Raw genomic sequence first — 16,419 nt, 5'->3', positions numbered from 1 at the left:
TACAACAAAACACCGAAGAATGTTGTTCGCTTTCGCTCTTCACTTTCGTATCTCCTTTTTAGTTTGTTGTTGTCTTTCTTCCCCTTCCAACACTGTCTTTCGCTGCTTCCACACACGCCCGCTCACTGCACCGCGATTTGTGCGTGCCCCTCCGTGTGCGTGTGTGCGTTTCTTTGCTTCCATCCTCTCTCTCTCTCTTGGACGTGCGTTCGACTCTCCTAATTCCCTCCTCCCCTTCCCTTCCTTCTCAGACTACAGCGCACGGCCTGTAGCACCTTGTCCCTTCTGCACGTGTGCACGTGGGGAGTTGCTGGCTGGGTTGCACGGATAACACTCGCCGATCGGCCAGCGCTAAGAAACGAAAGAGGACAGGTTCGCATCATTCACCGTTAGGTGAGCGATCCCTGATTAGACCCCATCGCAGCTGCTGCTGGTCGTACACGCGACCACAGCAGGGCCACAAAAAAAAAGATATACGAGAGAAAGAGAACACAACAACAACTGACCACACATACTCCCTTGAGAATACACCTTGTCGACGCCGCCATCACCCCTCTCCACAACCCTTCACTCCACAGCTTCGTTTTCTCTTCTCTCTTTCATTCTCTTCCACCCTCTCGGTCTGCTCTAGCGTCTTCGCTGTAGTTTCATTTACTACTACTGCTGCTTCTGCTGCTGCTGTTACTCCTCTCTTGGTGTGAGTTGTCGTAGGTGTGTCTATTGTGCAAGTGCATTTATTTTGTATCTTCTTTGTGTGTGTGTGTGTGTGTCTCGCTCTCGCGTTCCCCCACTCCGCTGCTGCTGCTGCTGCTGCTGCTGCCCAAGTCTCTTTATCTTGCTCCTGTCACTCTCTCTCTCTCGTCCCGCTTCGTCACCTGTTTCGTTGCTGTCGTCATTGTTCTCTGCTTGATTCAGCTCTCTCCTTCTCTGAGTTATTTGGATATATCGTTTTTTGTTTTGTTCTTCATTGCTGAGTGTTGTTATCACTGTGGTGTCTAACGTCGCTGCTTCACATCAATCTTGCTCTCTCTCTCTCTCGCTCTCTCAGCTGCTTTTCTTGTTGGGGTAGCTATCAGAGGCAGCCGCTCGTAGTCTTGTCCCTCTCGCAGCGTGAGTGAGTGAGCGTGTGTGTGGGGGGGAGAGAGAGCATGAGCCTGTAAGAAGGCCATCAAGAGATACGCATTTTTTTTTTGCCTTTCTGCATGCGGAGTACCGGCGCAGTGCAGCAGCGAACAAAGGGGGTCGTGAAAAGGAGGGTGCACGCGCGTCGTTCCAGTCGGGCGGCTCTTCTCTCGACGCCTTCATCTTAAAAGTACGTGAAGTGTATAATCCGTTGTCTCATTTTTTTCTTCTTCGTTTCTTGTGCTGGCGCAACACACCCTCACGGAGTACTCTCCTTCCCTCCCTCCCCCCTTCTCTCCTTTGTGTCTCGGTCTACCACCACCACCACTCCTCCTCCTCCTCCTCCCTCTCCCACCACCCATACAACTCGTCGCACTGCCAGCACAATTCGCGGGTTTGTAGAATCGGGCACACTTCTGTTTACTTTTGTGTCTCGGCTAAACTACCTTTACGTTCGGGCGTGCGCTGAAGCAGTGGTGGTTTGAATTCACGAACCAGAGCGGCTACACCACTCTCTCTCTCTTTCTAACTTTCCTCTCTAAGTCCTTCTTCGTCTCTCCTGCGTACCTGGACGTGCCTGGGTGCTGCAAGAGCGCTGCATAGTGAACCGAGTTGACCGCCTCGGACGTCACAGCCTTCTCTCCTCGCCCACCCACCACAGACACCCCAGCCATGTCGCATAACGTTCGCCCGTCGAGATACGCCGTGTCTCAGTCAAAAGCGCGCATCTTCGTAGGTCAGCTGGAGCCCTACGTTACGGAGCAGGACCTGTACCCTGTGTTCAGCTGCTATGGCAAGATTCTGCACCTCAACATTGTGCGCCACTCGACTACGGTGACCCCCAACGAGGAGCGCCGCATCCCAACAGCGTTTGTTTGGTACGAGACGACCACGGAAGCGGACGCAGCCATCGCAGCACTGCACAACGTCTTCACCTTCTCTTCACCAGACGAGGAGGAAAACAAAGTACGCTACATTCAAGTGAGCTACGCGGACAAGAGCCCTGAGTGCACCCCGTGGGGCCGCTGGCAGAAGACCCAGGCAGAGATCATGCGCCGCACGAACCCCTCTGGCACCGGCACCGGAAGCAACAACATGCCGGGGCAGTACACCCACGTCACCAGTGGGAGCACGAGTGCCTACTCGTCGCCCGCCCTCAACACCGGCGGAAGGTTTACTGTGTCTGCGAGCGGACCAGCCATCCGGTCCTCACAGTCGAGCGGTGACATCGTCTCGATGCGCTACCCGCGTAACGCATCCCGTGGCCCTCTCCCCCTGACCTCGCACATCGATCACACCGAAGCGCAGTACTACAGCAGCTACGACAACCTCTACAGCCTCGGTCATCGCAGCCAGCTCTACAGCGTAGGCAGTGCCGTCAACAACATGATGGGGTACGCGAAGCACACTGGCATGCCACCGGACAGGAGCATCAGCAGTGGCGACCTCACCCGTGGCTCGACGTCGTCCTTCTGGAATGTGGCCGGGGAGATGAAGAGCCCCCTTGCGGACCCGAGCCGGTTCCGCCACACCGCCCGCTACACCGTTCCAGAGCCTGACGAGGACCTCATCATGGCTGCCCCCAGCTTCACGGTGACAAGTGGGCCATAAAGTAGCGGAGTGCAGTAGAGGGCAATAGCGTGGGGTGCAGAATCCAACTCGGCAAGAGTGATGAGATCTCACCGGTGACACGGTGAAATCATGCCCCCCGCCCCCCCCTTTTTGTTCTACTGTCTTCTCCTTTGCCTGTGGGGACATCCACTCGAATGGCTGTCAGCTGACCATTGGTCTCTCTCTCTCGCTGTCGTTTCCTCTGCTGTGCGTGAGTGTGTGGGGGTGGGAGATGAGGGATCGACCTCACACAGCGTTCCTCACTTCGCGAAAAGTGGAGGGAGTCGCATGAGGAGTGAAGGCGGTGTGGTGAGAGCGGTACACACCCCCACCCCCACCCCCACACCGCACACCGCACACCAGTGAATCATAATCACCTCTCTTATTTGTTGTTAGCTTTCCTTTGTTCTTGGGGGCTGATGTTTTCGAACTCACGTGGGATTAGACGCGTGCCCCACTATGGTTGTTTCTTTGCAGGTTCTGTGCAACCCCGCGGGCTGACATGTTCTCGAAACGTGTCCACGCGCAAGCCTATGCACAAGCTGATGCCTATAGTCCCAATGCGTTCCGCTGAGACGTGTACGTGTACGTGTATGTGTACGTGTACTTGCATGTATCACTGTTTCATTTTTCTTCCTCTCGCTTTCCTCTTATTCCCTTTCCCCTCCGCTCTTCCTCCTTCCGCGTTGTGATGTGTTCAGAGAGAGAGAAGAAGGGAACGCGGGAACGATAGAAGCTGTTTGTGACGTCCCCTTCTCCACTCCTCTCCTCGCTCTCTTCTCCTATTTCGTGCTGTCCGTGCACCTGCTACCCCCCACGCTGCCTGCCTCCGTTGCCTCTCTTTGTTTTTTGCTCACGTCTTTTGCCGTGCATCGCTCTCAGGGTGCGAGGATGATTTAGATACGCGCGTGTTCTTCTGTGGTCATCTTCAGCTAGCGACAGGATTTGCCTTTCCCCCGTAGTTGCTGTAGATGTTCTGTGGCGGCACGGAGGTCTCCGACCCCCTCCCGCCCACCCTCAGAAACAAAGAACAAAAAGGAATCATTTGGCTCTGTGTGGCCCTCTCTCTTTGGCACTCTTCCCTTGTTTATTCGGTGTGTGTGTGTGTGTGGGGGGGGGTGACTGTTGGTGTAATCGCTTGGGATGGTGACTCTGTTTTAACCAGCGTGCGCATGGTGGTGTGCCCTGCTCGTCTGCATAAGTGTATGGTCACGGGGGTGTGCTGCGCAGCGTCTCTCTGCATGTGGATGGGCGTGACTCACTCGAGGGGGCCAAACACGTCGCAATGCGGCCCATTTTGGGGGTACGCAGTTTGCTGCTCAAAGTCGACGCGCAAAGTGGTGGGCAGTCCTACACACAGCAGTAGCACACAGGAGGGGGGCATCCCCACGTTTACTAAAGTGTGTGTGTGTGAAGCGTCTGTCTGGGCGTCTCGCATTTCTTTTGTTTCTTCGGTGTAGGTGCGGCTTTGATTGGTTGTGTAGGTGTGCTTAAGTTCTGCGTGTGAGTCTTCTATAAGTGCAAGCAATAGCGCGCAAAGATGCAAGGGGAAAAAAGCCCCCAAGAAAAGCGGGCGGGCAGGGGGGCGGGTACCGGGGCTGAAAGTCTTTGCTGCTCTTCTCCATCACATCTGTGCGTGCGGGTGTGGGTGTGGGGGTCTCTCTCTCCCCTCTCCTCCTGCCTATTCCATTCTTCTCCAGTGTAGCTGAAAGGCTCGCAAGTGTGCCTGTGGCTCAGTCTCTCTCCTTCCCTCATCACCCTCCCTCGGCTCCTCTCTCCTCCTCTTTACTTCAGAAGAGCAAAGACACACACACATACTATGAAGACGATTGTGGGTCGCATCTGATGTGCGAATGGGCATCCCTGCACGTTTGAAAGCAAAAGTCAAGGGCGCACCAACACGTCTCGTCTCGATGTACCGATGCACGCGTGTAGGGCTGTTCGGCCCCATGCCACCCTTCTCTTTTCTAGCTCGCTATTGTTTTTTGCGTGAGTTCGTTCTCTGAGGTCTTCTCTTCTGTGCGTCTGGCACTACGCATCTCTGCGTGTGCTTCTGCACAGTAGTACGTGCAATCCGATGGCTCCTCTGTTTGGTCGCCGCTCCCCACCGCTATCATTGACATCCCTCTCCACTTCCGTCCCCTTTCCCTCCTAACACGGCGGCTCGTCCCGTCCTCGAACGTGAAGGCGTGTGCCTGTGCGTGTGTCGTGGTGCGTAGAATGGAGCCCCCGATCTGCAGAACAACGGCAAGCGCCAGAGCAGCGCATCATTATTGAACCAATAGGTCGCACCCAGCATTGATCAGTTATCATGTTTAACTGCAGCGGCACGAAGGCGATGTGGGTCTGCTACGCTGACCGGGCCAAAACACCTTCTGTCGAAGCGCAGTTGCGTGTGTACGTGTCTCGGTGACTTTTCAGGCGATGCTGTTTTTTGGGGGGTTTCTGCTTGTTTGCCTGGTTGAGGTGTCGCGCCAGCCGCCACCGCGGATGTTACCGGTGAGCGAGACAACACACACGCTCTGACGGAATGCCTCTCCCACGCACTACAAACTATTCCCACTGCGCTTCTCTCCTCTCCTCTCCTCTCTCTTCCCTTCCCTCCGCGACTCGGCGACATCGCTCGCACGTGCCTGCAAAGTCCCCTGTAAAGGAACATCAGCGAGGAGGAAACAGTGCAGAAAAGACGCATACGATACACAACCTCAACTCTTTTGTTGGAACTTTCCCTGCCCAGCCACCGCTCTCATCCATCCGAGCAAGCAGCTGTCAACTCTGTTGCGTGTGCCCTGTGCTGTGTGTGTCTTCCTCTCCTCAGAATCTGCATAGACCCCTTTTCACAGGCTGTACGGCGTGTCCGCGTGTACGTCTGCGATCAACCCGCCTAACACACATCACTTCCCCTCCTACCCCATAGACATCGAGGCCAACCACCTCCCCTCCCCTCATAGAAACACCTCCCCTCCCCTCCCCTCCTCCTACAGACGCATCGATTTGAGTCTCCGCCGACGGCACGCACGCACATCACACGCCACGACTCCCCACAGTGTTGTCAAATTTATCGGCACATACTCGTTTGCAAATCTGACTGTGTGTGTGTGGGTGGGGGTTACCTGTTCACTGTCTTTCTATCGACATAATGGCACCGCGCCGATCTCGCGCCAAGCGTCTTCACCTCCTTGGTGTAGATCGGCGCCATGTAGCGCAGCCCTCCCCGGCTAATCGAGTGGCAGTGGCCTCGCCGACAGTGCCGCCGCCCGGTGCGACCGCCCCTGCGGCGAAACCGCCAACGTGTGTGGAGCCCCCTCTCGCCGCGTGTGTGAAACCAGAGGCCACTTCGGCGGAGCCCGGAGCGACTGCTGCCGCTAAAACCCCGGCAGCGGCAGCACCTGATTCCACACCTGCTTCGACTCTCCGTACAGTAGAGCACACTACAGAGGCGCAGGTTCTGGCTGACGTGAAGGCGGCTCCCGTAGCCACAAGTGCCTCTGCAGTGCCCGCTGGTAAAGCGCTGACAACAGCTGCTTCAGTGTCAGCAGTGCCATCGGTACAGTCAGCACGAGCAGCCATCAGTGCACACCGCAGACGACTGCGTGCTAAGCGACACGCGACGGCGGCTCTTGCGCGCAAAGCCAAGCACCACAGAAACATTTCCGCACCGCAGCAGGCGATCAGTTTCTCCAAGTTGTTTCAGCCGTCCGCTCCTGCACGAACTTCAGAGATGGCGTCTACCGCAGCAGCGGGGGCGCCGGCAACTGAGGCTGCAGTTAAGCCGATCTCGGTTGTAGCACAGCCAAACATCACGCAAGCGAACTTCACCGCGTCAGAGCTAACGGAACCAACAGCTGCTACGGAGGTGGCGCCCCTTCCAGCACCAGCGCCGATCACCATTCCCCACCGCGCCACTATCAGCCGCATTCCGAAGAAACGGAAGTTCTTCGCAGAACTGGATGACAGTGTGACCGTACCAGCAGCAGAAGCAACGCCACTCGCTTCCTCGAAAAGACATCTTCTGACCTCTGACGCTGCAGTGGCCCCACGTGGCGCCGTCGAAGCGGGGACGGCGGCACTTCCGGCGCGCGAGGCTCCGCCTCTCGCTCCACCTGTGACGCCAGCAGCTGTGGTGGAAGAGATGACCGAGAAGACCTCCGCCGTCGCTGATGATCTGCCTGCTCCGGCTGCTGCGCGTCGCATGGCAACTCACCGCATTTCAAAGAAGCCTGCGAGAGGGGCAACGGGAAACCCCACGAACAGCAGTGGCGGCCTTCTTCCTGCCGAAACTACACTTGAAGCAACGCTGGCAGCAGCAGCCGTGACCAAAAAAGCACCTGTCTTCAATGCAGCTACGCTCACCATGCCCGAGACGTCCGCGGTTCCAACTCCACCCGTCGTAGGGGCGCCTTTGGTGGAGCTTCCGCAACGTTCTGCGCCCTCATCCCCTCCACTCACGGCACCAGAGATGACCTCTGCCGCCACCGTCGCATCAATGGGCCGTGCCACCATGAGCCGCATCTCGAAGAAAAGGAAGCGCTTCTTCGCAGAGCTGGACGACCCCCCAGCGAGCGACGCAACTCTGCCGATTCAGGAGACCTTAACTGTGCCTGCAGATCTGAGTGCTGCAGTGACTCTGGACGACACTGGCATCGCAGCTACGATGGCGGTAGTGGAGCCGACGGTACCGGCGGTGGAGGCTGCGGCAGTCCCTCCAGCTGCGGCGGTAGCCGTGGCAGAGGCAGTGTTGGCAAAGCCGACAGCCACGCAGGGAGTGGTGAGGCGTCGCAGCAGAAGGCGGGGAAGGCTCCCGCCGCGGACCGCAGTGGAAGAGGCACTGACAGCGACAGAGAAGCTTCCTTCTGAGTCCACTGCGTCGACGCTTGCGACGCCAATTGCTGAGGCGACGTTAGCTGCAGTGACGGAGTCTGGTCAGGGAGCCGAAGTCGCCGCTCCTGCAGAGTCAGCTGGCGAGACGGTCGCGACGACAGAGGCAGTTCCGCCCGTGGAGGCGGTCGCTCCTCCCGCTGCTGTGCGCAAGCGAGGCCACTCAAAGCCGCAGAGCTCAAAGGTGAAGCGCCTTACTGCCGCAGCGATTCGGCGGCGCGAGCTGGCGGCGTACAACCGCATCCCAAAGCGCTTCCGCCCTCCAGTGGCGCCACGACGGGTGTTTCCTACGCCAGCGACAGAGCAAGAGGGCGCGACCGCGCTGACAGATGCCTCAGCTGCTACCTTCGTTGTGGAAGCAGTGGAAGTCACCGAGACACCGCAGCCGGCGGCGGTGAGCACAGCGCAGACAGAGTTGGTGAAGGCTGTACCGGAGATGTGCACAGAGAGAAAGACAACGGCTGCGGTTGAGGCTATCGCCGACCCACCCGCGGCCGAGGCTTCGCAGCCTCCACCAGGGGCATCTACCGCTTGGGGAGCCGCAGCGGTGGAACCGGCAGAACGTCTCACAGAGACAACGAAGAGTACAGCCCTCCCCACAGCCTCAGTAGAGGAGCAGCGCCTGGTGGGTCATGGGCGTGGGGCACCTAAGAGCAGGAGGATGCGCATGACGCCGTCGCCCAAGAAGCGCTTCTTCACTGCCCTCGAGGAGGTGCCGACTGCCAACCTCGCCAGGGTGGAGGCGGCGGTGGTGGTCACAGAGACGACCGCCGCTGCGGGGGAAGTGCAGCTTGCTATTCCTCAGTCGCATGCAGGTGTGGCAGCGATCCACTCTTCGCTTCAAGTGGCAGGTGATGACACGATGGTGGATGCCGATTTAACTGCAGTGGCAGAGGAAACGGCAGCACCGCAGAGCGCCCTGAACACCGGAAGCGAGGCTGCCTCTGCCACAGCAGCAGTGGAAGAGGCATCCACCGAGGCACCGCAGCCGATGGCCGATCAGCAGCCCACCGCGACCACCTCGGCGGAGGAGACTCCCTTTGAGGCGGTCGACGCCTTTTGTATTGGGGACGCAGCGCCTGCCTCAGAGGCACCCGCGGCGCACGCACAACCCCCCGCCCCTGCCCAGAGGAAAGTGATCCGCTTCACAAATGTGCGGGACATGCTGAAGGCGATTCGCAAGGCAAAGCAAGCAGGTAAGCGCGGGAGTGCAAAGAAGCGCCTTTGTGGGAAGTCGTCGTTGCCGCACCTCGCCACCACCATCACGGATGTGGTCGATGAAGTTGTGAGTGCGGAGTCGTCGTCTTCGGCTGCCGAAGCGACTCCGTCTGCGGAGGAAGTCGGCGCAGAAATCGGTGCACCACCACCGCACGAGGTGGAGGCGATGACGGCTGTGGCGAAAACCGACGCTCCCGCAGCGACCGAGCAGCAGACGGTGGGGGAGGCCGCCCCAGCAGCGGAGGTCGAGGTGGAGATGAACGTCGAGGCGACGATGACGACGGTGACACCCGAGGTGACTGAGGCATGCTCAACAGCACCTGTGAACAAGGAAGCAGTGCAGTCGCCAGAGACGCAGCCGTGTGCAGAGTTTCTAATGTCACCAGCGCAAGCAGCAGTCGCGGCCCCCGCAGAGGACCTCCCGCCAGTTGCCTCCTCTTCCCCATCTCCTGCGCGGCGCCAGGCGGCGAAGCAGAAGATCAAGAAGCACGCAAAGCTTGCTGCAGCACGGCTAAACAAGCATCAGACTTACACTGTGTCGGCCGCAATTCCCTTGGCAACAGATTACACCCCAGCAGAAACGATGGACGCGCCGCTGGTGGAGGCAGTGCATTCCGCTGCGGAGCCGTTCGCGCCTCCTGCAGAAGAGGCGTCTGCCGCAACACTTGTGCGCCACGCCGCGCTGATGCTGCCAAGCGGCAGGGTGGTGATGGAGTCGTTCACGGACGATGAGATGGTGCTTCGACGCACGACCCTTGATGACAGCTGGGATGTGGGGCTGCGATTCGACTGGCAGGAGCGCACGCTGACCATCTCGTCATTCCCCACATTTGAGGAGGCCGACAAGCGGGCGGCTCACCCGTTTGTGCAGAGGTTCAAGTCGAGGCCACGGTGGCTGCTGATGGAGGTGAACGAGGCGAGCGCGGCGCACATGAAGAGGGCACTGGACTCCATGAATCGTAGTTTAACAGCACGCTTTGTCTTTCGCCATCTGAGGTAAGAGGCGAAGGCAAATCCACAGATTTGCATGTGTGTGCGCACCTTCGTTTCTCGGACTCCACTGCCCCTCCCCTCCCCTCCCCCACCCCCCTCGTCCTTGACGTTGTGACTCGTCGGGTCATCCATTGACGCAGCACGCTGGTTAGGGATTTGGGGTATGGGTGTGCCTGTGTATGCCATGCCCTCGCCCTTTCGCTGCGATGAGTGGCGTAGCATACTGTGGTGTGTTGCTGTGTCCTTTCCATTGTCTGTGTTGTTCTTGTCTTTCCTTGACTGGGTATTTCCTTGCGGTGATGCACATGATTGTTTCATAGAAGCGCTGCTGTGACGGCTGTTGCCGCCGCAGCAGCAACCAAAGAAGAGCTGAGTGTATGAAGGGACGATACACGGGTGAGGGTCAACTCCCCCATCCTACGATAACTCGTGCCAGGCAAAAAGTGTATGTGGTGTCAGTAAGTGGCGTCACGCTCGAGTGACTGTGTGCATGTGTATGTAGAGAGAGGGTATAGAGAGGAGTGTCGGCGCTCTTGATCGCTGTCCTCCACCGTCCCCCCCCCCTCCAGCTCCTTTTCTTCAGTGCTGACCCCCCCCTCCACCACCCATAGATTCCCTACAGAGGGGTCGACCAGGAGTTACTCTGTGCTTGTTAGTATACGTGAGTATCTGTGTAGCGGTCCTGATCATCTCCACCCCCCCCCCCTCCCTCCTCTGACTTGGCCTAGCTGTCTTCTTCTTGGGTATGTCTGCGTAGGCGTGCCGTTTCAGCCTCTCTTGTCTCGCGCGTGGACCCGCTGAGGGTGTGCCTCTCTCAGCTTTGTTTGAAGGGAGTGAAGAGTTGTGTTCGCTTTTGTCTATATCCCTCCCCCCTTAGTTGCCGTGTTGATGGTGATAATCATCGCTTTGTGCTTAGCGGGCATGGGCACTGTCGCCGCTTCTGTTTGTGCGTGCAGTGGTGACGGGCTGTCGATTTATTGCTCTGGCCTATCCTCTTGTTCCGTCCTTGTTGGCTTGTTTCGGTAGTGGACATGCAAAGCTGACTCGTGCCTGAATGGGGCGTGCGGGGCAAGTGGGACCGCGATGACTACGCGGTGCACCTACTCTCCGGAGCTGCTATTGTTGTACCTCAGCATCTTCCCCCTCCCCCCGGCTGATGGTCATCACACCCTCAGTGTGGATGGCCACTGCATAGCCTGGCTGCTCCCGTTGCCCAACAACACACCTTGCTACTCTTTCCCTTCCCCTCCCCCGCTCCTACCATCGCCCACCACACACCTCGCGTTCTCTTCTCCCCCTCTTCTCCTCTTCCGCTTTCGCGAGGACGCAGCCCCATCGTGTCTGGGGACTTCTCGCGTGGTCACCTTCCACAAGAGCCCGTACACGGCCCCATCACCGCACGCACCCCCGAACAGGCAAACAAGCAAGCTAACATACATAGACCGCTGTTGATCGACAGCACTTATACCCCCTCTCTTCTTTGCACCCCTGCGAAGTAAACGCAGACACAGCACCACCGCTAGACATCCTTTCCTCTAGCTAGACTCTTCCCGACCGACCCCAGCTCCTTTTCACTCTCATGTCGGCTCAGCCGTACTCTGGGCTGCGGTCCACCACACCGCCGCTGTACTACCGTAGACCCGAGGGCACCGCGCCGTCCTACTACACAGTTCCAGCAAGGGAGGTTGAGGGACTGCGCATCCCCTCCTTCCTCCCTGCTGCCGCTATGGGCTCCGGAGTACCCACCACCGTAGCCAGTGAGTTCCCACGGACCAGTACGAGTCTGCTTCCCTCAGCGGATCGCAGCTCTGTTAATCGCGCTCCTACTGCGATGACCACGGCGCCGACGCCGTCTTCACGCCTCTCTGGCTACGCCATGCCCTCAGTGGTGAACCCCTACTCTCAGGGCACCTCGCAGCAGCTGGCGATGGCACACGTGGCAGAGCCCGTCAACCCCTCCTCGTACCTGCAGCAGGCCAACGCGATGAGCAGGTGGAGCTGCCAGCCGCCGCCAGTGCAGCAGCCGCAATACCCTACGCTCGACCCCGTGGCTGCTCGCGTAGCCGCCATCGATGCCGAGGAGGCGGCCATGGCTGAAGAGGAGATGGTGCTGCGAGCCAAGCTGGTGGAGCTGCAGGTGGAACGGAAGCGGCAAGAGGAGGAGCAGCTTTACCTCAGCCACGGGTGGGCGCAGATGCTCGAGAACGAGGAGCGCTACTACACGGAGCCTGTGATCGACTTGAGGCCGGACATTATGGCGAGAGAACAGCAGTGTGCCATGCTACACAACCACCTCCAGCAGGTGGAAGCGCAGGCCCAGCACGCGCAGTCGCAGCTTCAGGGGACTGAGTACATCCTGCGCGATGCGGAGAGCTTCGAGCAGGAGCGAAGGCGGGTGCAAGACGCCTTTCAGGACGTGGAGCGGCGCCGGCGCGAGTGTGTTGCTCGGGCGGAGCGTTACTTCGACGTAGAGACGAAGCGGGTCGTGGAGGGCAATAAGGCGATGCGCAAGCTGGACAGCCAGCTGCACGAGATGACGCAACACGGCCTGTTGGCGCAGCTGCAGGACAACAACCGCCACCTCTCCTCCGGTCGTAGATCTGCGTCTCGCGCGGTCACCTTTGCGCCTGACAAGAGCATCGTGCTCGACTTGGGGTACGAAGAGTCCGCTTCCTCGGCAGAGCCCGTGACTATTGACGACGAGAGTTGCGGCGTAACAAGCAGCTACACCAGTGCGCACGGCACAGCTCCTCAAGACGAAGGAAACTCGGCGTACGCGTTTTGTGGACTGCCAGACGAAGACATTGGTGGCACGAGCGTTGCCTTCTCCCTGAACGACACCAAAGACTCGCTGATGAAACGGCGCAAGGTGGAGATCGCTTCCGTGTAGTTTCGCCTACGTTGCCTGCCGCGGCTACTATTTTTTCACTCGGGTGCTCGTGTGTGAGCTGGCCCTGCCATAGACCGCCTTCATCCCTCTTTGCTGCTCTCAGCTTCTGCGCAGGTGGAGTGGAGGTCGCTCCTCCTCGCTCTTCTCGTATTGGTTTCCTGTTAGATCTTCGTTTTGTGGGTTCTTTAATCGGCCTCTCTCTCTCTCGTGTTTGGGCCTCTCTCTCTCCCTCTCGCCCTACCGTAGATGCCCTCACTCGCCGCGACGTCTCCCCTTCTCGCGCACTTTTGATGGTTCCTCCGACATTTTCTGTCGAACTCCGCATCGCCGCGTCTTGGTGTTCGTACGAATGTGCGACGCGGCTGGGCGATGGAGTAGCCAATGAGTGAGAAGACCACTTTGAAAAAGCGCACGCTGCAGTACACATCGAAGGCTCGTCGCGATAGCCGCTGTGCTCGCTACTAATGATCTTCAGCGAAGCCTAGAACTGCCCCATGAAGCCGCGCTGCAGTGGGCTCAGCGCCGGCGCACGACGCGATGCGAATATGGCATGTGCATCCATCTCGTCAACCCTGTCCCTCGCTACCAAGTCTGTCTGCAGCCTCTCTCGTGCCCTTCAAGTCAGTCGCGATGCCGCCTTTTGCTGTCAACTCCCATTCCAACGCCTCCGCCCTATCTTTTACTTCGCAATGCCATCATCAGACGCGCGCACCAACACTTATTCCTGTGGTTTGTTGCGCCAGCAGCAGCCCCCACACAGGCGAGCCGAGAGCGAAAGAGAGCGTCAGTGGCAGAGGCTCATTGCCCATTCGTTTTCTTTCTGTCGCAGCAGACACTGCCACCACCCGCTGCCCCCCTTACACCAACGGCCACAGGCACACGCAGGCACCATCTGTGTGCTGTACCCTCGCACGCTTTGGTTGATACTCAATCACTCTCATCTGTCAACCAAGCACATCCACACAATGCGGCAGCTAAAGCGCCTGGACGTTTTCCCAAAGTTTGACCGCAAGTTCGAGCAGGATGCGCGGCACCGCACCGTGTCGGGCGGCATTTTCTCTGTTGTCGCCATTGTCGTCATTTTGTGGCTCCTTGTTGGCGAAGTCCGCTACTTCCTCTCCATCGAGGAGCACCACGAGATGTTTGTCGACACCAAGGTTGGGGGTGACATGCGGGTCACGGTCAACGTCACTTTCAACCACGTGCCGTGCGACCTCATCACTCTGGACGCCGTGGATGTCTTTGGCGTCTTTGCAAACGATGTCGAGGACAACACGGTGAAGCAGCGCATTGATGCGGCAACGGGGCAGGTGATCAGTGCTGCACGCGCCGTGGTGGATGAGAAAAAGGTGATGACCAAGGCAATCGATGCGGACGGGGTGGAGAAGGAGAACTGCCCCAGCTGCTACGGCGCCGAGCGCAGCCCGGGAGACTGCTGTCACACCTGCGAGGATGTCCGGCAGGCGTACGCACAGAAAGGGTGGAGACTGGACGTAGACGACATTAGTGTCGAGCAGTGCGCCGAGGATCGCATCAAAATGGCCACCGCCGCTTTTGGAAAGGAGGGCTGCAACTTGTACGCGACTTTCGCAGCCTCGCGCGCCACTGGAAGCCTGCAGTTCATTCCAGGTCGCATGTACCAGATGCTTGGTCGGCGGATGCACGATCTCATGGGGAGCGCCGCTCGCAAGCTGGACCTCAGCCACACCGTGCACACCCTCGAGTTTGGCGAACGCTTCCCAGGTCAGCAGAATCCTCTGGACGGCACCGCGCAAGGGTCCGCCCTCAGCGGGGACGCGAAGGATGCGATGAACGGCCGCTTTAGCTACTTTGTGAAGGTCATCCCGACGACGTACCAGCGTTATTCTCTCATCACGGGCCTGCAGGACACGGTGGAGTCGAATCAGTACACGGCCACGCATCATTTCACCCCGAGTGCGGCAACGAAGGCGGCGCCACAGACGCCGACGATGCAGGAGATCGTTCCAGGTGTGTTCATGACGTATGACCTCTCCCCTGTGCGCATTCTGGCTCAAGAGAGGCATCCGTACCCCTCTGTGATACACTTTGTGCTGCAGCTGTGCGCAGTGTGTGGTGGAGTGCTGACTGTGGTGGGCCTGGTGGACTCGCTGTGCTTCCATAGTGTCCGCAAGGTCCGCAAGATGTGTACGGGGAAGCAGCTGTAGTCCATCGGCGAAGCGAAGCAGACGAAACTCGGTGGAAGCAAAGTAAACGCACCGCAGGTGTGACGCTCACAACGTGCAAGAGAACAGGGGGTGCGAGGGTGAGTGAGTGGGGTAAAGCTGCACCCCTCGCATGGCTGCTGGTCTGCTCTGCCTAGTCATCACCATCGCCTCCTCTCTTCACACATGTACCCTCAACAGCCCCACCCGGCTGCTGTTTATTGTTTCTTAGGGGTAAAGGAACGCTGCATGGTGCCCCATACGCCTATCTCCTTCCGCCCCCACCACCTCTGTGAAGACAGAAAGGAGAACGAATGGCCTCCCCTCTGTGAACTCTGTCTTCCTCTCTCTGTCTGTCTCTTCATCCTCCGTGGTCTCGGCTGTTGTTGTTGTTCTTGGACCCCTTGTCCCCCTTGGGGTGACTCATACGAGATGGCATTAACGCGCACACACAAAGCCCGGCATCCTACTGGCGTGTGTGTGTGTCTGAGCTTTTGTGTACGAGCTCACCCCAGACCCTCATCACGTGCCCCCCCCCCACTTTACTCTGATATGTCCCTCTTTCGTCGGGCTGCAAGGGGCGGTGCGTTGGCACCGGTGTGCAACATGGTTGCGGCCTTCCTGCTGCTGCTGCTGCTGCTGTTCTGCAGCCCGGTCACCGTCACGGCCGCCACGTACGGGTCGAAGATAGAGGCAGGGGAGACGGAGTGCTACACCGAAATCGTAGAGGCGGGTGGCACGCTGGGCTTTACCTTTCGCGTCACCGACGGCGGCGCCTTTGATGTGAACGCCGTGATGAAGGTGCGATCCACGCCGCCGGTGGACAAGACAACGGAGCTGAGCCGTTTTCATTACAACGCCCGGTTTGCCGGGCTGCGGGACCGACAGCGCGAAACAGTGCTGAACACGTGGCAGCGCGCCACCGACGGCAGCTACACCTACACGGCACCATCCGTCCTGAGGACTCGCCACGGTCTGCCGGAGGAGGTGTCCGTATGTTTTGACAATAGCTTCTCTACCCTCTCGCCCAAGTGGGTGCGGTTCAACGTCATGAAGCGCGACGTGATGGAGGTGGATCCAGACGCGGTGGGCAAGGTGGAGAACGCGATGGAGGAGGAGCTGCACCGCTACGGCTCCATCCTCTTCGGCCTCGCGCAGGATGCAAACGCGCTGCAGCTCGTCGGTGAGTCGGACCGCGTGAAGCTGAACGCCCTGGCAACGATCATGGCGGCAGGACTGGTGCTGAACGTCATGGTGCTGCTGACCATGGCCACTTACCAGTACGTGTCGCTCTCGCGCTTTCTCGCTCGTCAGGTTCGTCATGGCAAGTTCACCATCTCCACAAAGTAGCGCGCGCAGAGGCAGTGCGCTCCCTCCTGTCCTCTGCGGTGTGTGCGTGGAATGGGTACCGCCGTCGTGCGTGCTGGTGACCGCAGCCTTCGCCTCTTGCCCCTCCTGTCCTCTCTCTTTTCCTCGATGTCTACCGCTGCCCCGGTGTTGTGGGCACTGCGACACTTCCTCTAT

The 16,419-nt window shown here is 58.8% G+C and overlaps 5 protein-coding genes across 5 annotated transcripts; all 5 read left to right on the top strand.

Annotated features, from left to right (window-relative positions):
• Positions 1–1,794: 1,794 nt before the first annotated feature.
• Positions 1,795–2,733, top strand: LPMP_312620 (hypothetical protein; the record flags this gene model as incomplete). The annotated part of the gene is made up of 1 exon (XM_010703345.1): positions 1,795–2,733. The coding sequence occupies one exon, from the start codon at positions 1,795–1,797 to the stop codon at positions 2,731–2,733; it is 939 nt and encodes a 312-aa protein (XP_010701647.1).
• A 3,139-nt stretch (positions 2,734–5,872) lies between these two features.
• Positions 5,873–9,829, top strand: LPMP_312610 (kinetoplast-associated protein-like protein; the record flags this gene model as incomplete). Its single annotated transcript, XM_010703344.1, has 1 exon — positions 5,873–9,829. One exon carries the CDS (start codon positions 5,873–5,875, stop codon positions 9,827–9,829), a length of 3,957 nt encoding a protein of 1,318 aa, XP_010701646.1.
• A 1,572-nt stretch (positions 9,830–11,401) lies between these two features.
• Positions 11,402–12,712, top strand: LPMP_312600 (hypothetical protein; the record flags this gene model as incomplete). The annotated part of the gene is made up of 1 exon (XM_010703343.1): positions 11,402–12,712. The coding sequence occupies one exon, from the start codon at positions 11,402–11,404 to the stop codon at positions 12,710–12,712; it is 1,311 nt and encodes a 436-aa protein (XP_010701645.1).
• Positions 12,713–13,206: 494 nt separating this feature from the next.
• On the top strand, positions 13,207–14,898 carry LPMP_312590 (endoplasmic reticulum vesicle transporter, putative; the record flags this gene model as incomplete). Its single annotated transcript, XM_010703342.1, has 1 exon — positions 13,207–14,898. One exon carries the CDS (start codon positions 13,207–13,209, stop codon positions 14,896–14,898), a length of 1,692 nt encoding a protein of 563 aa, XP_010701644.1.
• A 549-nt stretch (positions 14,899–15,447) lies between these two features.
• On the top strand, positions 15,448–16,245 carry LPMP_312580 (hypothetical protein; the record flags this gene model as incomplete). The annotated part of the gene is made up of 1 exon (XM_010703341.1): positions 15,448–16,245. One exon carries the CDS (start codon positions 15,448–15,450, stop codon positions 16,243–16,245), a length of 798 nt encoding a protein of 265 aa, XP_010701643.1.
• Between the last annotated feature and the right edge of the window lie 174 nt (positions 16,246–16,419).

This window comes from Leishmania panamensis (assembly GCF_000755165.1).
Source record: "Leishmania panamensis strain MHOM/PA/94/PSC-1 chromosome 31 sequence".
Lineage (NCBI taxonomy): Eukaryota > Euglenozoa > Kinetoplastea > Trypanosomatida > Trypanosomatidae > Leishmania > Leishmania panamensis.
Note: the sequence above shows the minus strand (reverse complement) of the source record. Positions and strands in the feature narration are given on the sequence as shown.